General features: G+C 42.3%; 1 protein-coding gene across 2 annotated transcripts in view; it reads right to left on the reverse strand.

The window, feature by feature from the left end:
- garnl3 (GTPase activating Rap/RanGAP domain like 3) overlaps positions 1-24,594 on the reverse strand; it is an 89,139-nt gene that overhangs the window by 20,896 nt on the left and 43,649 nt on the right. Inside the window, exons 3-17 of one of the 2 annotated variants that reach the window (XM_069673551.1) lie at positions 22,410-22,484; positions 21,059-21,158; positions 19,440-19,558; positions 17,759-17,823; positions 15,975-16,038; positions 15,826-15,852; positions 13,833-13,908; positions 13,375-13,473; positions 13,183-13,286; positions 9,809-9,917; positions 9,622-9,667; positions 9,359-9,465; positions 8,525-8,640; positions 7,965-8,069; positions 519-593 (exon numbers count right to left, since the gene is read on the reverse strand). In XM_069673551.1, the coding sequence (XP_069529652.1) occupies positions 519-593; positions 7,965-8,069; positions 8,525-8,640; positions 9,359-9,465; positions 9,622-9,667; positions 9,809-9,917; positions 13,183-13,286; positions 13,375-13,473; positions 13,833-13,908; positions 15,826-15,852; positions 15,975-16,038; positions 17,759-17,823; positions 19,440-19,558; positions 21,059-21,158; positions 22,410-22,484 (1,287 nt within the window). Of the gene's footprint in view, positions 1-518; positions 594-7,964; positions 8,088-8,524; positions 8,641-9,358; positions 9,466-9,621; positions 9,668-9,808; positions 9,918-13,182; positions 13,287-13,374; positions 13,474-13,832; positions 13,909-15,825; positions 15,853-15,974; positions 16,039-17,758; positions 17,824-19,439; positions 19,559-21,058; positions 21,159-22,409; positions 22,485-24,594 lie in introns of both variants that reach the window. The other variant, XM_069673550.1, reaches the window with a different exon arrangement.

Below are 24,594 nucleotides of genomic sequence, written 5' to 3' on the forward strand. Positions count from 1 at the left end.
GCCCTGCTGCAGCATTTTGAACCAGTTGCAGGCGGGACAGGGACGACTGGCTGATGCCAGTTTACAGGGACGTTACAATAATCGAGTCCTCTATGCTGCAGCCCCGGGTTCGACTGCCACCATCGCCCCCCCTGCCGCGTGTCATCCCCGCTCTCTCTTCTCCTGTTTCCCACACTATCTAATGTCCCTCCGTCTCTCAATAAAGGCATAAAAAGGGCAAAAAATTAATGAAAACATAGACTGTGGACTCTTAGAACAAAAAACGCTCTGCAATTGAAACCTAATGAGATCATTTCAAATGCTCCTTTTGCATTTTTCCATGGTATTGCTTCCTTTTCCCCTCATTTCTGGAATTTTCTCAAGTTTTCATTTGCTAAAAACAAGACAGGAAGATGATGAAAACCTGACATGTTTCAGAAAGGAATGGAATAACACTTAAAGAATCCGTAGGTGATTAAATGAGTCGTTAAAAGGCAGACTCTTCCTGCAGTGAAACGTCTCAAAGACGCGTCTCTCACCTCTTTTCTGCACAGGCCTGTGGTAACGAGGCTGGTCGGGGCGTCTCCTCTCACGATGGTCTTCAGCTTCAGAGCCTGAAGATGAAATGGCATCAGATATGTCACACAACACTCACATCTGTCAGCTCTGGATGCTTTCGGCTGGCAGTGCTGCCTGGAAGAAGGACTCAGATCATTTATTAAAGTAGAAGCATCACGAGAATAATGGAGAAGATATTCCAGTTAAAGTCTTGCGTTCAAAATCGAACTTAAGAAAAGAAAAAATATTATCAATTAAATCTATTTAAGTTTCAAAAGTAGAAGAAAAAAGTGCCTCATATATCAGTACATGCACACTTTATATACAGCTACTTATGGTGTTTTAGTCCAGTGGTTCCCAAACTACGGTTTAGGCTCCCTCAAAAGGCTCACAGGATAAATCTGAGGGGGTTGTGATGATTGAGGAGGTAAGAAATAAGAAAAATAAATTCTACTGCATTATTTTTTAAAACTTTTCTCTACTTTTTGTTGTTTTTTTAATGAAATATTGGACAATTCTACCAATTTAGGCCTTCCAGAGTTCATTAAAGCTCCTGTGAGGAACTTTCGGTTTGTGTTGATTTTGGCGCCCCCTGTGGACAAAGCCGTACCTCTCATCTCTTTGCTGATTTTGTCCTGTACATGCTTAAGTGGTGTTTTTAACAAAACCTCTCATCCGGCTTTCTCGAACAGTCATATGCATCAATCACTTTAAATGTTTGCCCTGGAAAGTGTAAACAAAGGCAGCGTGCAGTTAATCACTTCGTCTGACACCTATCCCCCCCGCCCGCAGCTTCAGGCATTAAGAATAACTATATAGAAATAATCAATCTTGTCGCTGATGGTCTGCTTTGCTTTTGTTGCTCATATAGAGACATCAGAATTAATTTCAGTCTGTTTCATAACCATCACAAAACTCCTCACAGGAGCTTTAAATGACACCATGTGAGTATTTTAGAGGGGAAACTACTACACATCAATGCCATGTATTTTATAAGCTCATTGTATGTTGTTTTTAAATGTAAAGAAAATTAATAACTACAGCTGTCAGACAAAATAGAGTAAAAAGTACAATATGAAAAGTACAGGAGCATAATAATAAAAAAACACTCACATCAGGTACGAGCACTTCAAAAGATGTACTTTGGCTCGTTTAATATGAGCAACAGTCTGCTTGCATTTTACACCTCAGCGTAAAGTGGCTGGTCACTTCAAAGCCAAAGTATGTTTATATAGCACATTTAAAACAACCACAATTGACCAAAGTGCTGTGCAGGCTTAGAACACCATATCAAAGAACCAATATACGTAAAAGGAAGAGTAAAATATGTCAAGCTCAACAGAAATTACAAGCCAACGCAAAGCGGGAGGTCTTAAGCAAGGATTTAAAACTTTCAAGGGTCTGAGCGGCTAACAGGTAGACTGTTCCACAGGTTAGGAGCAGCCACCACAAAGGCTCCGTCTCCTCTGCTTTTGAGTCTGGATCTTGGAGCATCCGACAGCATCTGCTGTGTTGACCTCAGGGCTCTGACTGGAGCATGACAACTCGGACAAGTAGGATGGTGCCAGCCCATTTAAACTTTTATAAAGAAGCAATAAAATCTTAAACTGGATCCTGAAACTGACAAGAAGCCAGTGAAGAGAAGCCAGTCGTACTGGTGCGATGTGATCATGTCGTCTCTAGTTGGAAGACAGGCAGCTGCATTCTGGACCAGCTGTAAGCGACGAAGAGACGACTGATCTACGCCAACATACGAGGAGTTACAATAATCCAAACAGGAAGTAAACAAGTGAATGGCTCTCTCAAAGATAGGCCGTTACCTTCCCCAGAAGCCTTAAAATAAATCACGTGCTTTATATTTACAAACTGTCCAGACGAGACATTCAAATCATGGACCCTGCGTGGGACAAAGGAGTGTCTGCAGCACGTCAAATGTGCATATAAATGCAGCAGCAGTGGTGTGAGCTTGTTGAATTATGCACCTCCATCACTAATATATAACTATCCTGTCACTGTTGCTTCCTTGTTTTCATGCTCATTTAGGCTGAGAAGTGTGACGGCGGCTCACCGAGGAGGAAATTATTTGGACGAGCAGACTGGTGACAGTAAAAAAAAAAAAAAAAAAAGCGCCATAATACATGAAATTAAAGGTGTAATTGCATCAGCTTCCAAACAGAAAACAGTCTGCACAAACGCTCAAGCAGCAACCATCTGATCAGATTGACAATCGGAGCTGCAGTCAGGCGTCTCTATTTACATATCTGCATAAACAGGCAGTCTGGAGATAATGGAATCAATACCAGCCAGCAGTATGATGGCTCAGCAGTGCGTCCGTGAGAAAGTATCCATAAAGAAACACATATTCCACCCTATCAACATCATTGTGTGTAATGTGCGCACACAGTCAGTAGTCAGTTTAGTTGAGGACAAACGCCTTGTCGCTACAAATCAGGGTAATCAATGACTCGACACGTCTAGCTTCCTTTGTTTTCACGCTTTACAGCACAAAGTGTCGATGCCCGGGCTTCTTGTTTATGAGCAGAGAGCGACAGGAACAAGACAAATAAGCTGGAAAACACCGAGAGGAACAAGGGGAAGAACATGAAGATAACAAACAAGAGAGACAGGAAAAACATCTTTATAACTCATTCAAAGAAGGTTGATTTTAATCTTCGATTTCCTGTGGCAGCCCGTTACTTAGGGTCCTGCAGACGGCAAATACCTGCTAACTGTTAATTATCAGCATAGACTGAAAAATAAACACAGCTTTGCTCTTCGGCTGCATTCTGGCCTCTGTTAAGGTTAAAGCCGTGGTTCTCAACTGGTGGGTCGGGACCCAAAAGTGGGTCGCAGAGCTGTTTTCAGTGGGTCGCGAATGTGTGCTTAAAAAAAAATGTTTGGATGAATCATAGATGAAACATTTTCCTCTTCTGCACTGCCACCTGCTGTCATTTTGGGCACCATTTTTCATCATATAAATCTGAGGAGTTGAAAAATTTGGGGTTGTGATTTGTCATTAAGGAGGGCGGTGGTGGGTCCGGAGGCTCGACCAGCTGAGAACCACTGGGTTTAAGCATCTGGTTACAGAGCTACAAAACATGTCCATAGTTTTAGCAGCCATCAGTATCCTGCTAAAAATCAGTTTGTAAAGTTACAGATGAGCAGTGTAGCTTGGCAGGACGAGGCTAGTGTGAGTGTCTGACAACTGGCTGACAACATGAGCCAAATAATTGTCATGACCTGAGGCAGTAGGGAGACAAATCATCTGCTAGACTAAAATGACCAATTACATGCTGCAGTAATAATCCTGCATTGTAAAATGCAATATTACTAAAAGTGGTGTAAAATCTGAAAACTAAGGGGGTAATTTACTAAAGGGTTAAATGCAGTCCAAAGTAGAGATAGACTGATATGGTTTTTTCAGGGCCGATACCGATACCGATTATTAGTAGTCAAGGAGGCCGATATTCATTTGCAGTAAAAGTGAAAATATTGGCCTCAACATTTTGAATAATACAAACTCCAACACTTAACTTGTTTAAATGCCTTTAAGCATATGCATCAGATCCAAAATAACCCAGTTTTAAATTGATCTCTTATCGGCCGTCGGATTAAAAAAAATAAAATAAAACATTAAAAAACAACAAAAAAAAAATGGCCGATGCCGATATGCGTCAAAATGCTGAATATTGGCGCCGTTAATCGGCCCGTCCGATAATCGGTCTATCCCTAGTCCAAAGTGTGCTGCAGAGCAAACAGCGTCTCTGTGCTCCGATGGCGTTTGCACATATTTAACTGAGTCATTATGCGGCGCAGTATTAAGTGCTGTCCGCTCTGAGTTTACACTGATCATGACGACAGTTCCACCTTTTGTGTGATCAAAAAAATTAGTCTGTAAAAACAGTCTGTTGATAATATTTAGTCATTATTATTATAATCAGGAGACCAATCAGTCCGAGGCTGTGCGAGGGTCAACCCTGGGACACGGGCACACTTTGTCCAAGTGTGTGGAGACGGTCTGGAGCCATTACGCATGACAGGGATTATCATGTGGACGAGCTGCTGTTGCGCGCTTGTTTAACTAGCTTAACTGTAACACAGCCTAACACCTGTGGAGTCTGGACTTTACAATGAACTCTTAAAAGAGCTGCCCCCTCCTCTCCCTGCTCATCTGTGCATGGAGTTGAGATCCATCAGTGTGGAGCTCAGCTACTGCCTGAGAGCGCAGCACGGCGCAGCAGGAGGTGGAGGTGCTGACAGCCTCTCTCCACAATCAGACACAAAACAAGAGCAAACTGTACGGATCTGCAGAACTGTACGGAAGTGTTTGCTCTTAAATATCACCAGGGCAATTTGCTTTGTGAATTCTACCTTGACACGGAGCTGATAAAAGGTGCAAATTATGCGCAATTTATGGAGCTAACAGCGGCTGCAATTCATTCCCCCCTAAGTCTCTTTGCAGAAAAACGGCCCCTTGTTATATTATTATGTATGTAGAGAATATCTAATGTCCAATGTTCCAACTACAACTGTCCGCGAGGCTTGAGGACACAATTAGAGCAAATGTAGTTTCGGTACAGGTACACCCCATAGCAACAGTCTGCATATTTGTCCAAAGAAGATTTACCATCTCGAAAACAACCCAAACAAACACATAATGCCAGAGGACATCAGGTTTCAGCACCACGGACAGTTCTTAACCCACACGTCTTCTTTGTGTTTTCAGACATTGTTCCTGCGTAATGACAGTTACATCAGCACCCAGAACAGAGGTGTAATGATCATTACATCAGCCCGGTAATGACTACTCGACTGCGGACTCTGTGACCGGTTCTTATATCATTATTCCAGCCTGACCCTCCTGGAAGCAGTTCACTCAGCTCTCTGTCAGGAATAACAGCTCTTGAGAGTTTTTAAAGACGTCTGCAGCTTCTCCTACAGCAACAGTTTTTCTTTCTAATTGGCTGGTTGATAAGAGTGTGCACGACTCACAGACAAAAATGCACTGTGAATGAAGCTGTAGATTATAACTCGATCTTAAGGGTTTTCCACAATAAAAGCTGATCAAAACCAGCATCACGCAGTCCACGTACTGTAACATCTAATTAACACATTCCCTTTAATTAAGTGTTGTGAAATAATTTCTACTTTGAACACCTGGTCCAAAGTCTCCTGTTTGATAAAAGAATGAAACTATAAAAGTCTGTTGCTGATTAAATGCTCAACACTAAATCAGTTGTGTACTAACCTCCTTAGATCTTAAGTACATTTGTTGCACATGTAAATCTTTGTGAATATTTAGTTGTGGACGGTTAAACAATTTTCTTATTTTTATACCTTCTATGTTTTATTGTTATAAACTACTTTTATCACATATTTTTCCCGAGCTGAAACTGTTCATGTTGTATATTCTTTATGTACAAGCTCAGGCATAATTCACACAAGGGATGGGGATAGTTGAAACAAAAAACCTAGAGTCACCCTAATTTATTAGTGTGCGCACAAACCAACCAGCTAATTGAGCAGCAGTGAGTGGGGGGCAACTTCTTTGAAGGCTTTTTTTTGCCTCAGGCTACAAACAGGCTGCCCAACCTTTTTAGGTTCAGTGTGCAGCATGAAAATTATACCTGCACTGCACAGGGCTAAAAGAAAACATGTAATGCCTGAGCACGACGGTGGCTGTCTCGCGAGCTCTCGCTTGCACTCTCTTGGTTATGGAGCATCTTTCAATGACCACATTGTCACAATATGTTAATGATTAACTTTAGTCTCGCTGACACGAGCTACTACAACAACCGTGTGGCGTGTCGTAATGATGGCGGAGAATTTAAATCCCCACCTGGCCGGAGCGAGAGAGATTCTCACCCCCAGCATAACAGACAGGTGTAGGTATGCTGTCACAGCACAGCTGGCTCGGAGCGCTGAATGTCCGTTCTACCGTAGCTTAATTATTATATTAGTTTATTTTGCCAGGTGTAGGAAGCCTATGTTGATTCTGTTTAAATAAATATATCTTTGTATTGGTACGCCCTCTTGTAGACATACTGCGCAAAAATAGATATTCAAATCGTTTGAAACTCTGTGTTTTTTCAGAAGGAATAAGCAAACGTCATTTTTGGCAAACTTTGGCAGCACTAGTTTGTTTTGTCTTAAAAGACACCAGAACTGAACAACAGTCAAATAAATGGAAGTAAACAAAGGCGTACATAGTATCTCTAGTTTCTCATAGTTTTTGGTCATAGTACCATAACACTATGGAAAACATAATAAGCAAATTCGTTGACACTTAAAGGGGACATATTTTAGCTATGTAATCAATTTTATGAATCACGTTGGTAAAGTTTGTTTCGTTTTAAAAATTGTAGACATATTTTAATTTAATAATTTTTCCAAGCCTCTCCTTCCTCCTGAAACCAACAAGCCGTTTTGCCGTCAAAGGTCAGACCTTATGATTGGCTGACAGTATTTGGAGTGACCGCGTAGCCCCTCCCCCACGTGTGTGATCCCATGTGGGGTTGCGGCCGTTCTGCACTGTCACTCCAAAGTTGTAGAAAAAATGGCTGCTCTAGGATCGGTTATTCAGCCTTATATGTACGAGCCAGAATCGCCAGGAGGTATCGGAATGGTAACGACAACGACTTGACTACAAGCTAGTGCAAGAAGGCAGCCTGAGACGAGTGATGGTGAATGACAATTGGTCGATTTCAGCGGAAGAAAGGTTCTACGTAGAAACCTGCAGCTGTTCTGAACGGCCCATTTCAGAGGCGACCTTTTTAAAAAAGTTAGTCTAGCCACAATGTGAACAATAAACACCCACAAATGTGAAACACATTCAAAAAATGAGAATATCCATTTAAAAGACACGGCCCCTTTAAAGAAAGAGAAGCACAGCAGTCTCCTTATCCTAACATCTCTCAGAGCCTGAAAGTCTGTCATAAAACAACAGTAATCTGCTTATGTGTTCATTGGAACAGGTTTTGCTTGCTGTAATTAGTCCCCATGTACATACTGATGATTGGGTGATCCCTTTCTGATGCAATTTAGGAGGCAATGAAGGACAAACTCCAGACTCCTCGTTAGCAGAAATACACTGTGCAAGTTCATCTGATGATAATGAGTCCTAAACAGTTTCCTGGTTGAGCTGCTGCGCACAGATTATAAGAACACTCAGCAAGTTTGTACCTAAATGTTTGGAAGATACCTATCGCACACTAGGAAGATACTAGATGTTGATATTATGCTCACTGATGCCAATAATCAACGTCTCTGCTGTGTGTCTAGGCGTGTCTGTGTTTGTCCAGTCTCTGCCCTCCTTTCTCTGGGTGTGTACTCTGGTTTCCGTGTGTGCGTGTGTGTGTCACTGCAGAGCTGTAGTCGGTTGTTATACTGTGTTTTTGTGTGTGTATGTGTGCTTGCGTGGTAATTACCTGCCCTATTCTGACAAACTCGGCCTGCCGTGCCTCCTCCTTCTTGCGTGCCGACTTTGGAGACTCGGGCAGCACGTCGCTGAAGGACCGCCGGTTTAACATGTTCTGGGGAGAAAAAGGAACCTAAACGTGGAACACCAACAGCCAAAATGTGGCACGCACACACACAAGCACACACACACACACACACAGAGGGGAAAAAAGAAAGCAGAGAGGGGGTCTTAGACACTGACCCTGGCAGGGGGTGAGAGCAGCAGCAGCATAACACAGTAAGAGCTAAGTCGTGTTAGGAGCAACAGTGAACAGAGCGAAAAACAAGGGGAATAAGAACAAAAGTGATGTGAGGAGAGAGAGCCCTGCTGAGAAAGTCAGCATTGCAGTAGTATCCAGTCGGTGTGGTGCAGTGTGCAGAGAGAGACCGAGGGCTGCAGTGGAAAACAGCAGAACAAAGCTCAGCAGTGGCTGGAGTCGCTGAAAGTGACAGGAAGGACACAACTTGCGTGGACGAAAAAGTGCGCGAGAAGTCAAAGGTCTGTTGTGGTGGCGAGAATCGAGCGTACCTTGTGCAGGTCAGGCATGAGGTCTTGGTAGAGCGAGCGGATCAACATGTCGAGGGTCCGCTGACGCTTCTGGGCAAACGTTGGCGTCTCCAGTGTGGCTTTCTCTCCATTGATTACTGCAGGAGAGGAAGCAGGATTAGACTAGAAAAAGTAAGAAAGAGAACTGATGCCATGTTATCATTGGGTAACGCTTTATACAGTATTAAGGTCCTTTTATTAAACGTTAGTTAATAGGCAATAAGACCCTTATAAGTCCTATGAGATGCATATTAAGGAGAAGTTCGCTATTTTTAAACCTGGGCCCTATTTTTTTACAAATTTGGGGGTCAAAAGCTTTTGGAATCGGTCCGGTAGATGTCCTCCGCCGTAGCCGCGATACGGCTGCAACATAATCCCCTGGGGCAATTGCGCCCGATCAAAGTACGTCCGCTAAAAGTGCTTGTTTTTGCAGCTGACAGGCTCAGATTGTTACTCCAGGTGTCCGACAACGTTACGGAAATGATCCCTACAAAGATCGTCCTTGTAAAGTAAATGAGTAAGACTCAATGAGTTTGTAATGCTATAATAAACAATTATAAGAAACTTATGAGGCTTTTATTAACGCTCTTAATCTGTCTATAAATTGTTTACAAGTTTCTTATAAGTGCTTATAAATGTCAATAATCTAACACATAATATGATTATAATAATTATTAACACTTAAAGTCTTATTAACATATATTTAATGTTAATAAGCATCTTATAGGACTTATAAGGATCTTATTACCTATTAACTAACGCTTAATACAAGAACCTTAATAAAAAGCGTTACCTATAATGTTTTCTTATTCTTACATTTGACTAATAAAAAGTCCCTGAATTCTTGGTGATCAGTAAACACAGGCGGAGACGGGAGAGGGGGTCCAAACAGTGGAACACTCTCCTCTGAGAATATCTTCAACCTGGGACAAAGAGCAGAAATATAACCTCTTAATCAAGGACATCACAGTAACAATAAAGAGGAACAAGTAGCCAAAATTAAAGCGATTGTTTGAGGTAGGGAACATCAAAAGCAGGGTTGGAGCAGCATTAACCCCAGCATTAACCATAGCACTCACCTGTAACTGTCATTCTGGCTATTATACCTAACTAATGCAAAAATATCTGAAAGTGCAGTAAAGGAAACACTTAATATATTCAGGACACACAATCCAGTGTTACAGGGGTGATGCAGTATCTCCTCTGATCACGGCTCACGTAACCGATTACCACTTCATTTCTCTGACAGTCCAACGTGAAGGATACGGGTGAAGTGCGATCGGATCATAGACGGTTTGAAGGACGACGATGCATCATCCCCTTCCTGGAATACTATGGTGACGATGTCATTTCCAATGTGTCTCTTTCTCTCCACCTGTAGAACAAGACACGAAAAATATGAGGAGAACTTAATCTCAGAGGCCTGTGAGTAATTTCTGTATTGCACCCTGACAGCAATAATGTCTCTGCGAGTGAGCGCAGTCATGCCCCTCAGAGGATCAACCAGTCCTATTTTGGACACTGTGATATCATCACTTCACATGCTTTTTTTTATGTCCAACACCTTTGTATTGTCGGGAAAATAAACACTTATTCATCTTAGCATAGCGTCAATCTACCATCATATTCCCTCATAAGGCTGCGTTTCTTTCGGGCCACAGACCTGCAGGCGCTCTCACATGTCGTACGAGCACAGGCTGCTCCTTATTATTGACCAGCAGAATGTCTTTTTCTATCTTGAGATGAAATTCAATTACGTGTCAGATCTGCTAAGCACCAGCCCGTTTAAATCATACTAGTATTGGCATCACAGAATGGAGCTCTGCAGTAAAGCAATAACGTCCTTTTCTTCCTAAAGTGAGCACATTTTGCCAAGCGGGCCTCCATTGTGCCGCCTTAGAGTGGGGTATTTTCTCCGCAAAATGACAGAGAGATGAAGACCTGTGACTGAGTATGGCACAGCCAGAGGGGTCCAATCTTTCTAGGGAGTTGGTGCTGAGACGTAAAGGTGGAAGAAGAGCGCGTCCCATGTCCTGGATGCAGTGGCCGCGGGGTTCAACTCCCACCCTCGGCCCTTTCCTGCGTGTCATCCTCTGACTTCTGTTTCTGACACTATCCACTGTCCTCTCTCTCAAATAAAGGCATGAATGGCCGATAATATCTTATTATCTATATCTTAAACAAAAAAAAGTTGGAAGAAGAAAGTTAACAGAAAGACAAGGAGAGTAGAGAGAGAGAGAAGTGCTCACAACAAGCGGCAACCCCCGGTGTTGTAAAGTGAAGCCAATGCGAAAGTGCAAATAACAGTTCCTCGAGTGGCCACTTGAGGCTCCAGAAACCAAGATGTGAAAATGCATGTTTACAGCCTGGTACAAAAAACGGCTTTGTTATTAATAGCTAATTTTACTGTTGAAGATAACTCTACGGGGGGTGAATTTTTTTTACAACACACCTGTTTTAATTATGGTAAGCCTTAAATCATAGGAGTCACTTGAGTGACAGGTGGTACTGCTGGCCGTCTGCTGGACATCAACACAAACACACAGACACTGAGCTTAACTTGTTGTTGTAGCTACAAGCTACGTTCATCAATGCTGTGCCTCTTCGTATTCATCTTTTGTCTCTTTTAGGTGAGCAAACATCAAACGAGGCTAAGTCTACAGCAAGGCTAGTGGCTCCATGAAGGCCTGACAGTGTATTGAGGTCAATTTGAGCGTCAGCATGTCGATTTAAGAGTTAACAATATTACTCCCAACATGCAAATGTAAGAGGGCGTAATGTTTACCGTGTTAGTCATAATTCGGGGTGTTAGCCTGCAAACACTTTATAATTCTCACTAAACAGAAAGGACAGTTCATAAAGGCTGATGGGAAAGTTATTGGTTGAGCAAGTCATGTAACCATCAACCAAAAGTAGGCCAACTGAACAGATATCATTTTGACATACAGTAAGTTACAACAAGTCATCCTCTAACGTTTAGTTTGTGAGACATTTCACTCAAACCACTAAAAGTCAACCTTAATGTGGCACTTAAAGGGCCAGTTCACCTATTTTCAACCTCAGTCCTATCATGCTGTTATGGGGAGCGAATGCCATTCTGGTAGGAAAAAAATGCAATTTCTCTCTGTGCCTTTGGAGGGCGCTATCCGCTTCTCCAATGAGCCCTGGAAAACCTCCGCCAGACGACGTAAAACACGTCATCTGGTGGAGGCCAGGGAGCTTGATAAACTACACTTCCTCAATCTAGGACGCCCGCCTCCGAGAAAACGGTAGTATTTCACTCCAGCGTGTCTCTTGCTCTAATTAGACTCCAGAACAACGCAGGTGGACACCATGATGCTCTGTTTTTTTTTTTTGTTTGTAGATATATTTGGTAGAACTCAAGTGTTTCACCACCTGTTCTGGTCGAAGGAACGAACAAAACAAACAGGTAGACTTTTCGCGCAGACCTCTAACTTCCCTATGTAACCACGCCCTGCTGGGCCGTTCCTTTCAGAGGGAGGGGCGCAATGCACGCTGGGTGTCGTAGGAATGTAAAATGGGTGAAAACAAGAGCTGTTTGTACGACTTTCTCCACAGCTATGGCGCCAATTTCAAATATTATTGCTTCTATGGATTACAGAGAACACCAGCTTTGACTGACAGCGGCTTTTTCCAGGGGAGAACTGCTCCTTTAAGGAGACATCAGGGGAACATCAGGGTCTTTAGGGCTCATCCTCTGAGGACCATGAATGTGTGCTAACAATTGTGGGTAAGTAAGACGTCACTTAAAAGTAAAACCGTCTACATGCTGGAGGAAGAAGTGAGTGTCTGAACCAAATTTAATGTCAATCCATCCAGTGGTTAAGATATTTCATTGAAGGGTTCTCAAAATTTCTCTTAAAATGATACAATCTCCGCTATTTTTACGTTCCGTAGTAACAATGGGGATTGAAGCCTTAAACCCAACAGATCTACAGTCAGATTTTCAACCAAAAGCTGCTGCAGGCAAAAGAGAGAGAGCAGCTGTGGTCCAGCGACATAGACAGGCAGGGAAGAGAGTGAGCGTCATAAATAAAGCAGTGAAACAGACAAAATAAGACATAATTTTCTGATTGTTTCACAGCTGTTACGCTCTGAACAACAAGCCACACCTCCGCACAACCCTGCAGGAAGGACGTTTTTTATAGTCGCTTCATCCTGCCGACTGTGTGTGTCCGTCTGCTCCGCCCTCAGTCACACCTGGAGATCTTACAGCGACGACACAGCGGACCGTTCTCATTCACAGAACGGCAAATTCAGACGTTTTGTGAAGTCCCTTTCACATCTCATAAAGATGCAAACGTTACAGACTGATGGAGAGCAAAGCAGAGAGACAGCCATGTCACCTTGGCGCTACGTTTTCATTTAGTCCCGACCTGCAGACTGTTGGCTGAGCTCCATCACTGTTCCTAGGACTTCTATTGTTGTTGCCATGGTATCGAAATAGGCATTGAGTATCGTTTTCTTTTACTAGTGTCGTATCAAAGTTTGAAGTTCTGGTATCGTGACAACCCGATTCATTGTGGGCCATCGTGTTTGCACCCTTATATTTTTAACCCTTGTGTGGTTAAACATGTTAAATATTAAACAGGACAAAAATGCACATGCAGACCCCCCACCTGCTGCTTGTTCTCTTTAGAGTAGGGTAACATGGTGGACACGTGGAACATGAGCTCATGGCCCTGATACACTGTGTAGATGGACTTGATCCCTGTAGTGTCGTCTGCAGGTACAGAAGAAAAGAAAGATAAACATTAGTATATATTCAAAGATTAAGCGTTAAATGCGATGTGATCCAACGTCTCTCTTACTCTTGGTGTCTAGCCCTCCGCGGTAACCGGCCCATCCCTGCAGCGTGATGGAATCCCCCAGCAGATTGAGGAACTTATCGAAGCCCTCGCTCCCCGTCTCTGAAACAAACACAGCCATGTAGACTCAGCAGACGTCCTCTACGGCAGAGCTAGCTGTTCTGATGCAGGAATCGTTTGACAATTTGGCTCAATACGACTCTCATGTTTGTACACTAAATATGAAGCCTATACTGCAAGCAGCTTATCTGAGAGGAGCACAAGTGGAAACAAAGGGAAACTCGCAGAACCAGGCGTTGTTTTCCCATTTCCTGTCTTTATGCTAAGCGTAAGTGATTGGCAGCTTCGTATTGAACAGACATTGATCTCCTCTAACTCTTGGCAAGAAAGCAAATAAGCACATTACTCAAAATGTGTTACTTCCCCTTAAATACGTTTGCACACTGAAAAGAGGGATTTACCGTTGCTGAACATCTCGTCGTCTGTGAGCTGTCCGTCTTTGGCAAACAGGACGCCGAATTTAAAGTTGACAGAACCCTACAGAAATATAGTCATGAAATAACATTTATATTCAGTTGTATTGAAACACAGTGCTTGTAAGAATTGTAAGAAAAGAGAAGGTAAAATGAGATGCAAAAGAAACACAAAAGGTTTTTAGAAGTCACTTCAACAATGTTCTTATTTAACTCTTATTATACAATTCTGGCATTTATATTTAAATCACTGGTAGTGTTCAGGGTCACGGGGGGCTGTCATTGGGCGAGAGGCGGGGTTACACCCTGGACTGATCGCCAGTCAATCCCACAGGGCTGACACACAGAGACAGACAACCTTTCACGCTCACACTCACACCAAGGGCAATCTTAGAGTCACCAATTAACATGACGAGCGTGTCTTTGGACTGTAGGAGGAAGCCGGAGTACATGGAGGGAACCCACGCATGCACGGGGAGAACATGCAGACTCCACACAGAGAGGTTTGAAGTAGGAACCTTCAAGCTGTGAGGCGACAGCGCTAACCACTGCACATTCATATATTACACTCTGTACACATATCTGAACATCTTATACCTGATGCACATTTTGTTCTTGTTGCCTTTATTTTTATTCTTTTCCTATTTCTCTATTTAGCCTATTGTTTTGTACAGTTAGTTATTTAGTTTATTTCATTGCGTCATGCACAAAAAGGCGCCCAGCCCACATGGGCTTACAACACACTACAAACAAAACAAACAAGAGCAACGACAGCAGGAGAACAAAAGTACAGTTACACCTCAGAATATATCAAACAATGTCTAACGAAGTATGAAAAACAATCATTTTCTTTGAACATAACTTACGCACTACTTATGCACAATCTGTGCCTTTTACTAAATCAAACATCAATCGTCTTCCTTCGCTGTTAGAAAGCCTTTACCCCAAACTGAAATATTTTATAATACTGTACTTCATGTATACTTGTAATGTATAATTATCATATTTTACATAATTCTTGCTTCTTGTCTGTATCAGAGATACTGTAACGTCTGAATCCCCCCCAGGGATAAAGACGGTACTCCTGATTCTGGTGATTATCAGTCTTTATGCTAAAATGTAGCGACGCCTGCGAGCTCGTTCAGGCAGGCAACTCGAGCTGCACTGATTTAACATGCGTCACTCTCCACGGTCACCTGACAAACACTTCCTCCCCTCCATCCCTCACCCTCCGGTCTTCCTCCTCCATCCACCTCACCGTACCCCCTGCCCGCCTCAGCACCATGGGGGGCAGAGCTTTCAGCCGCTCTGCTCCCCAGCTCTGGAATTCTCTCCCACCTGATCTCCTAAATTGTACCACCCTCCCCATCTTTAAAACTAAACTCAAAACTCATCTGTTCCGCCTTACCTACTCTCCCTAACTCTCAGCACTGTCCCTCACCCACCCTTAATGTATTTTATCTGGTTTGTTTTTACTCTTGTTGGTGTTTTTACTCTTGTTGGTGTTTTCTTGTTCGTACAGTGACCTTGAGTGTCCTGAAAGGCGCTTCTAAATAAAATGTATTATTATTATTATTATTATTATTATTTGGCTTTAAGCTGCAAGATTTCCGGTCTCTCCCTCTGCCCTGCACCGGTACTGCGCTCTCATTTTCAGCCCCACCTCCACCCCAGCATCCACCTGCAGGCTCAGGCATGGGTGGAGGTTTAAGCTATTATCTCATCAAATTTCTGCAGGTAAAATAAATCTGCGAGGAGTGATGAGGCCAGAGCTACGTTCTGCTGCTGCAGTAAACATTTCAAACTATTACAAACGTGAGTCGTCTGAATGGAATTAGTGGGGATCTGTTCTGATATGTGGGTATTTCAAGGTTGCTAAAAAGAAAAAGAAAAGTAGTCTCTAACCTTGAAAACAAAAGGCAGATCTAAAAAGAAACAGCCAGTGGATAACTGTTCAATAAAAGCAGTGTAATTCCCCTACCTCCTGTTCCTCCAGCACCAGCAGATCCTGAGGAAAGAGGACACAACAATTACACTTCACACAGAGGAAACTCTACAGGTACAGGTGACACAGCCGGAGGATATTTTAGTCTAGGTGCGGCTGATCTGATGCTCCGGTGTTACTCTCACCTTCTGAATCTCCGGGTTGAGGATCTCCCTGGGGCCTTTCTCGAACCTGTCCATGTTCATTGCACTGGCAGTGAGGAGAGGAGGGGGGAGAGGAGGGGGGGGAGGAAGCAGTAATGAAAAAAAAGAGAATTAAGGATCGATGGAAGACAAATAGCTGAAAGGGTTACAGAGAAAAATGAGCGAGACCCGATACAGGGGATTTCTCATCCCGCCTGTAACATTTATACTCATGAGTGTGACGCAGCTCAGCCTGAGGAATATACCGTCTCCTGTTTCAAACATTCATCACGTCCTGTTACTTTTCACTAATGCAATCTGCTACAGGAAACAGGTTCTGAAGACATTAATGAAAATGAATGAAAATATAATTGTTTTTAATATACGTGTGTTTATAAGCAATCAGGGTACTTTCATGAGACTGGGTTTTATGGAAAAGTCTCGACAAGCAGCAGCCTAGAATCTGCATCTGAAGCAGTTAGCCGATCAATCAATACGTCAATAGCAGGAAAATGAATCAGCAACTATTTTGCTGATGATTCATTATATTCTCTGCTTCCAGCTTCTCAAATTTGCTGCTTATTTTGTTATAAATTAGAATAACTTGAAGACATCTTAATATGTTCCTGCTGGGATTTGGACAATTAAAACTTTTAATATATTTTTATACACAAAACTGTTAATTGTTGAATCGAGAAAATAACCTGCAGAATAATCAATATGGTATAATGAAAATAATAATAATGATAATGATTAAAGCGGTAATCTCGAAGATCTCAGTTTGTTCTCTTTGGCGCCACCTATGGTGATAAACAGTAATTGCAGGAGCACACTTCCCAGATATCCAGACAGTGCTGCATGTGTGACGTCCTCGGTTGGCTCCGGTTGTAACTCTTGATTTTCCTCACTGACGGTCGCTTTCCTTTTTAGACTGTTTGCTTCATCTGAGCGTCGAATTTGTTTCTTTTTCTTTGGATTTTCACTTCTTTTTGAAGTTGTATCTGTAGTCATCCATCTTTTCTTTGTTTGTTCAGCCATAGTAGATTACTGTTTACTGTTTTAACACTTTCAGAGAGCGGAAAAGCAGCCGCTTAGCTCCGCCTACCCTCTCTGGCAGACCAACCACTGCTGGGTGATGGAAAACGCGTCACTAACTGGGCACCGCTTGTGATTTTTTTTCCGCGAATGTCGCCACAGACACCCAGTCTGTAATACTGCAAATGCACTCACCATTGCGTTACCTCATTCTGCGATAGATAGCAACTTATTTATTTATTTAATTTATTTAAATGAACATCTTCGACATCTTTAAACACGAACATGAACTTGTTTTGTTTTCATTATTCGAGGTCTGAAAAACATATTTTTTGCCTCTTTTTATCTTAACCAGTCTTCTGCAAATAAAAGACCTAAATGAGAATATTTTATTTGGAACTAAGGAGAAATGTTGTAAACATTAGAACAAAAGTTAATTTAACAGAAAAACAAACCAATAAAAAGTCGAACCAGAGAGGGACTTTGCATGCATCTCTTTCTAAAAATATCATCCTGCTTCACTGGAGACAAAGAAAGCATGATTTGCATATTTGTATAACATGTTGAGTTGGAAAACCATGTGTCGTATAGACAAACAAACTCCTCTGTGGGCTGCTTTGATGGAAATTTTGAGTCACTGACTGGATATTGACTGTCAGTCACATCGAGCAGCGATGTAAGTAAGTCTTTCTGCCTCAGCTTCAGCATGAGATAACCAAGAGTATTAGTTTTGTCAGAATGAGCGGTCTCACCTTAGGATGGACTTGACTGATAGTGTTTTGGTCGGGCTGTAGGGGAGGCTGATCTTCAGAGTGCCCTAAGAAATGACACAGATCAAAGATTACAAACACTTAGCACAGAGAGCCTCAATCAGCTTCTCCCTGAGGAGACTCTTAAACCTGTTGCACTTCTGCTCATTCATAAAAGCATATTCTGCACTCAGTGTTACACGACAGAAACTCAAAGCACATATTTTTCAATCAGTCACAGAACAATTAAAGAGGACCAGATTAAACCGGCGCAGTTCAAGCCAATTAGAGCGGTTCTGTTCAGCAGCAGCAACAACAACATCCTGTTCCAGTTAGAGTCAGACAGAAACAAGATAAATCGATGTGATCAGTCAGCGGAGGGGCAGCACCCTAATCAGGTTCCAGATGACGCTGGAGGGCTGAAATTAGTAGCGAGCTATCTTGGTCATGAAGCTGAGTCACCTCGCTGCAAACACACAACATGCATCTCACACAAACTCACAGCGACACACACGGTGACTCGGTGGGGTGGTACAGTTCATCAAGATGACATTTTATGCCTTCTTCACATTTAAGATTAACTGTGATGCCAATGTTTCAGTAACCTTATCTTCTGTTCTTTGTTATGATTTGGTACTTTTGGTCCTTTTATTTGATGGAACAAAACATTTTCAACCCAGTGTCCTCAAATGAATCAGATGTTAATATTTACTCGGACAAATAAGACACCTCGTTATATTGCGGGAGGATGATATGAAAGCTACTGAAATAAAAACATATAGTTTTTATTAAAAAATATTAATAGAAAAAGCAATAAAATCCAATGTAATAAGGTGTGTCTTAATTATATAACTGAGTATTAAAGGAGAAGTTCGCTATTTTTAAACCTGGGCTCTATTTTTACAAATTTGGAAATGACTCACAGGAACAAAAACAGTCCTGTAGATAGCCTCGTAACATAATCCCCTGGGGCAATTGCACCCGATCAACTTACGTCCACTAAAAGTGCTTGTTTTTGCCGCTGACAGGCTCAGATTGTTCCTCCAGGTGTCCGACAACATTACGGAAATGATCCCTACAAAGATCGTCCTTTTTTTAAAGAGTAAGATCCTTTTTGCGTAACCAGAAAGTCTTGCTCAAGGAGAAGTCTCTCTCTGAAATCTCGCCGGGTGGTGAGATTGATTGGGTGGCGTTTGAGCCAGAGCAAACAGACGAAAAAGCTCATAGAAACTGAAGAGAGAACTGGGAGATACAGAGAGAGGGGCAACAGGCAAATACACTAGCCTTCGCTTTCTGTACACCAACACAACAATCTCTCTCCAACTTAAACACACGTTTCCACCGTCCTGTTCCGGTAACATCTCTTAACATGAACTGTCGTGGGGCGCCTGACGCTTGCATTGGGACCAGCGATTGTTATGTCCTCATCATTCTCAACACTCTGCTGACAAATTCTATTATGGATGTAGCTTTGAAATGCGTGTTGTCGTCCTTTCTGTCGACTTCTCTCTCATATTTGGGAACAATTCTTCCAGAAATGTTCTATCATTCCCCTTGGAACATCTCTAACTGTTCTAGTTGAAAACGGCATAATATCTACATGCATGTGCGAAAGCTTGACAGGCGCAGCAACAGTAACCAAGGGGGGCGGGATTTAGCGAAGGGCCCGATATAGCGGACTCACCGTTTTCCTCCAGAGGATGGCTCTGTACTGAGGAACCCGCTGGTTGTTCTGGTCTGAGAGGACGACTGACAGGTAGAAGGGATTCTTCTCTGCGTCCGTGCCCACGTAGTTCTGGTGGACTGAGGGAGACAAAAAATAATACAATGTAAACATATGTTAAAAATATCAGAGTGATGCAGTGCAGAGCTGACATTTTAGTCCCTCACTGTCTTGGCCTGCCTTTCTCTGTCCTTCTGTCCTCCTTTCTTTTCTTTCATGATCCCCCCCCTCCCCCCATCTCCGGTTTTTCTGTGTGTGACTTACAAAGATTTCTGACTTTCTGACGACACCACAGCAGAGTCGTACATTCATGCCTCTGCCTCTTAGGTTGACAGGGTAACATCCTCAGAAACAATGCTGAACAGACCTCCAAACCCAATTAGACGCAGGATCTCTGCCTGAGCTGCCGTGTCCTTTGCTTTGTCCTCCTCTGGTGCTTTCTTTTTTCCTCTAATGTTTTCTTTATTCTGCAATTTAACTTCCTATCTAATATTTTGCAGCTCACTTTCCTCTCAATTAGACACGTTTTAAAGCCTCAGGTGAGCATCGGCTTCTAATCTTGTACTTATTATATCCTGAACCTTGAGCTTGTCTGCGTGCGAGAAGAGAGAATCCAATCAGGTATTATCTTTAAACCTAATGCAAGGAAACAAATGACTACACTAGTCTTCACCTCATCATCAGAAAATTGAGAATTCAGTCATTGTGTTGGATGCTTCATCAGACAGGAAGTGCTCATGTGAGAATTATTGGCCTGGAGTTCATGTTGTACGATGCAGTCCGGCTGTGAGACGCAGATGGTTCAGTCGCAGTCCAAACAGGTCGAGCCAACTTTCTGGAGACATCCCCTTTTATATCTGCTCATGCTGTAGCAATGATAAGACCCTTGCTAGAGGAGAAATGGCATCTCTTTTGTACCATTCCTGACCCTTTGCTGTCTAACTTTCCCTCACAATTATCTCCATCCATCTCTGGGCTCTGTCCTCTCTCTCAACCTTTCAGCTGAAGGCGTTCGTCTTGATTCTAGTCACGGCAAAGAAACCCCGGACAATGATCTTTTTGTTGCACAAGTTGCTGTGCCACCTACACTGAGAACAGGCAGGGTGTTAATGAGGATGGGGGTCACAGAGGTGAAGGAACAGGTGACAAATCCTAATGTTTTATTTAACAATCTCAGCGACTCGCTCCTGTGAATGGCTCCTGCTGGCCTGCTGCACCGCGCCAGCAGTCCGATCTTAATTGTGTTATCTGCTGGAGGCGAGCCTTTGCTCTGTGTGTTGCTGGGGAGGCTGTGCGTCCTCTATGGACTCCCTCCCTGGGTGGTGTATAAGATTATAGTGTAGTCGAGACTCTCAGTGGGGATATGGCTGGATGCTAACAAGTTTTGGCCTTGAATGAAGCGTGGTGCAGCATGAGAACAAGGCTGACTTCATAAGATAAGAAGCGTCCTGTGGACCAGGGCAGAATTCAGAGGACGTTTTAGGTCTGCAGCTTCTGTGAGCGAGCATCTCCTCACCTTCACCCGTTGTATCGCTCTCTCTCTTTCCTCACACCTACGCCATGTGTGTGTGTGAACTGACCTTTTCCCAGGAAGTATTTAAAGAACCATCTGGTGTGGTACTCTGGATTCTCCAGATGGACATCGGTTCTCCTCCAGGTTCCCGGAGTGTAGTCCAAAGTCTGTTTGTAACACACACACACACACAAACACAACACAGTGTCATCATGATCATGATGGGCACAGCTTGAGTCACAGCAGTCTTCTCTGTGGAAAACTGTTACACTATGCAGCATTACTAATTACAATACAGGCAAGTAAGTCATGTACAGCCAAAGCCTTGGTGCAGCGAGCTGCAGTCGGTGGTTTTGCTTTTATTCTCAATTTAAAACTGAAGGGTTCAAGCTTTGGAAGAGGACTTTTTTTCTTGACTTAATCCTAAATATCACCATGAAGTTACATGCTTAACATAAGACTAAAACTATATCATCAGTATAGAACCCGAGCTAAGTGTCCTTAAGGCAGTGATGTGACTGCTAATGCTGTTTAACCTTTTTTGCAAATATCACTGTGATGTGTGCATTGTTTGAGCTGTACACATTATTAAAAAGTGTACTTGTTCAACTATTTTAATAAGCTAACCTTTTCAATTCGTGACACGTTAAAGTGAAGCAGCAGGTACCTGCTACACCTCATTAGAGGTGGCATATCTATATAAATTTTAAGGTCTAGGCTTTGGATAAAGTTTTCCCCCCCAAAACTGTCTCAGACTTCTTAATTTAAATCTATATTAAACAGTGAAAAAGTAAAAATGTCTTCCTTCCATTTGCACTGTGAATCCCTCAGATAAACAGTAGCCTATAGCCTAATAGGACGCAGGTTAGGAAGCACATAAATAAGCAGCTACTTAAGTCATAATGGCAGCTGAACACGTCAGTCTAGGAATAACTAAAAAATGTTGGAAAATTAGTACACATATTAGCTTTCTAACCGAGAGTTACAGAGAAAGTCCATACCAAAGTTGTGTCTGCTAAATGTTTGCTAGCGGCTAGCTAACGCCTGCTAGCTAGTTGCTAGCTAACGCCTGCTTTGCTCCGCTCGTTCCTTTGTCTCAATGAAATTTATATTTCAGCATGTAACTCCACATAAATAAATGCATTAAAAAATCACTTTGTATTCATGAGTGTTCTGGTAGCAGTGAAAAGTAGTTAAAAGAGCTGGGCTAGCTATTTCTCACTACTTGACTTGACAAGGCTAATCCTCTCCTGGCTGTAGCTGATATCCCAAATGTCCATGCAAAGAAAAAAAACATATATAGCCTCAAAAATTATAACATTTTCTAATATTTTGTCCATTTATTTAGGTTAATTAGGAAAAACATAAGTTTGAGTGAATTGTTGGGATGCATCTGGACACAAAAGTGTATTCTTTACCTCATCTGTAGAGCCATTCTCCACCCTGAAGCGCCCTGCCCTCTGAATGGCCCCATCTGCGTCACTGGAAATTAGCTGAGAGGAAGACAGACAGAGGAGACATGTTTAAAATTAGACACCTGACAAACCACGACCGGTGTCAGACAGTAATATGCAGGTCATAAATACATTAGAGCTGGCAAAAGAGGAACCACGGCAGACACATCACCTCCATGTGACAACAGCAGCATGAGTCCTACTTCAAACTACCCACAGCGCTCTTCAACCGCGCGGATTCATCTCAACACTTCTTTAATCATCGATAATAACTCAAGTCTTTGCAGTGATTCTTCCAACTCCCTCCGCTGTTAAAACCTGTTTTTATGCTTGATTTTCTTTTTCATTCTCGCATCTGCCACCCTCCACTTATCGCTCCAATTATCTGTCTCTTGCTGACTCACCTCTCTCTACTACAGCACTGGAGAGGAGACATTATGAGAGTGAAATGGGACAGTTAATGATAGTGGAGGAGTGAGCGAAACAAGAGAGTGCAGGGGAGGACAGGAAGTATCCTGTGTAACATTCAACTTAAAGAATAGCTTAGACATTTCAGAAATACAGAACTCATTCTGGTTTTTCCTGCAGATAATTTAGAGCGATTTAAGGTCATGGTGCCCCCGTTTGTAACCTCAGCACTCCTTATGTAACTCAATTTGATAGCATTACCAATGTCAACCTTGGAAGGACAGTTGAAACATAAATTTTAGCTAGCATACCAGTCAGTCTCCCACTAAAGTTGTCTAAAATATCTAGACAACTTTAATTGATTTGTCCATAGGTGGATATTGTCCCAAGAGTTGTCCCAATATGATATTAGTTTCGGTATCAGCCTCAGATTGGGGCTAAAATAAGCTAACAACAACAGGGCAGTGCTAGCATAAAGTGCTATGTCAGTCAAAGCTAGCAAAATGTCAGCTATCAGTGTTTTCTCACCTATAATCTGTATTTTTTACTCAGTGTCGGGCATTACTCAAGTCTAGGTATGGTAAACAGTATTATGAAGGGAAAAAAATGTATCAGATTATCTCCAAAAGCAAGGCTAATTGTTTAAAGTTGTATGCTATGCTTCGCTAACCACTTCCTGGTTGTAGATTAATATTTAACAGTCTGACAAGAAAGTATGCAACAGTGTACTTTCCCAATATTTTAACTTTTCTTCACTCAACTTGAAAATGTCAATATACACTGCAAATTAAATTACTAGAGTTTGTAATAATTCACTTGTACTATGATTTTTTGTTTGCATATCCTGTGCGTGTACTACCTGTGCGTGTTGGCTGCATTTCTTTATCAGTGTCGTGTCCAGATTAACATGTTTCTAGACCACTTGGTTTTTGATGGTTTTGTTGTAGGACATTTGACCCTTGAGGAGAAAGGATGTTATTTTTTATACCATCTGGACATTTACGAAACCCACTTTAATCTATCCCCCTCACATCCCCTCTTCCTTTTCATCCCCCCTCAAACTCTGTTGCATTGAATATTGTTTTGTTGCCAGGCCACAGACCCTATTCTCTCCTCCCTTCTTACTCCATAAACTGATGCCTCTCCTCTCTGCGTCTTTGGCCTTTGACCCTCTTGACTGTGGAGCTCTATTTTGCTCCGCTTGCCGATAGAGGTCTCTGCTCTGCCGACATGTGCTTTTAAAAAAACAGTTCTGGCACAGCTTTGTGTTCCTGAAGAGCACACACTGTGATCTTTCCAGATGGCCTGAAATGGTTCGGAGGAGCTTAGCAAAGAGGAGGATGAGAAGGAAGATCCTGGGAGAGAAAGACTGAACATGGAAAGCTGCTAATTGCAGGCCTACCTCAACTGTCATCAACTGAAGTTACATAGCATTTAACATATTTGTTTAAACAGAAACTATGATGTTAAATCATGATCGTTATTATATCATTACACTTTAAATATTGATCAACAAGTTAATACAAACGAAAAGTCTGACTTCAGTAGTGTAGACATAAGATGTACTGTCACTAGTTATCAATTATCGTTCATTACAAAATATATATATATATATATATATATAATAGTAATAACAATAAAACCACTTCTACTACTACGACTACTGCTACCCTTACTACGTTTACATCTGCTACTACCGCTGCTACTTTTACTACCACAACTACTGTTCTACTTTTACTAC

Source organism: Semicossyphus pulcher, unplaced genomic scaffold (assembly GCF_022749685.1).
Source record: "Semicossyphus pulcher isolate SPU_LCO1_2020_fin unplaced genomic scaffold, fSemPul1.0.p SCAF_22, whole genome shotgun sequence".
NCBI lineage: Eukaryota > Metazoa > Chordata > Actinopteri > Labriformes > Labridae > Semicossyphus > Semicossyphus pulcher.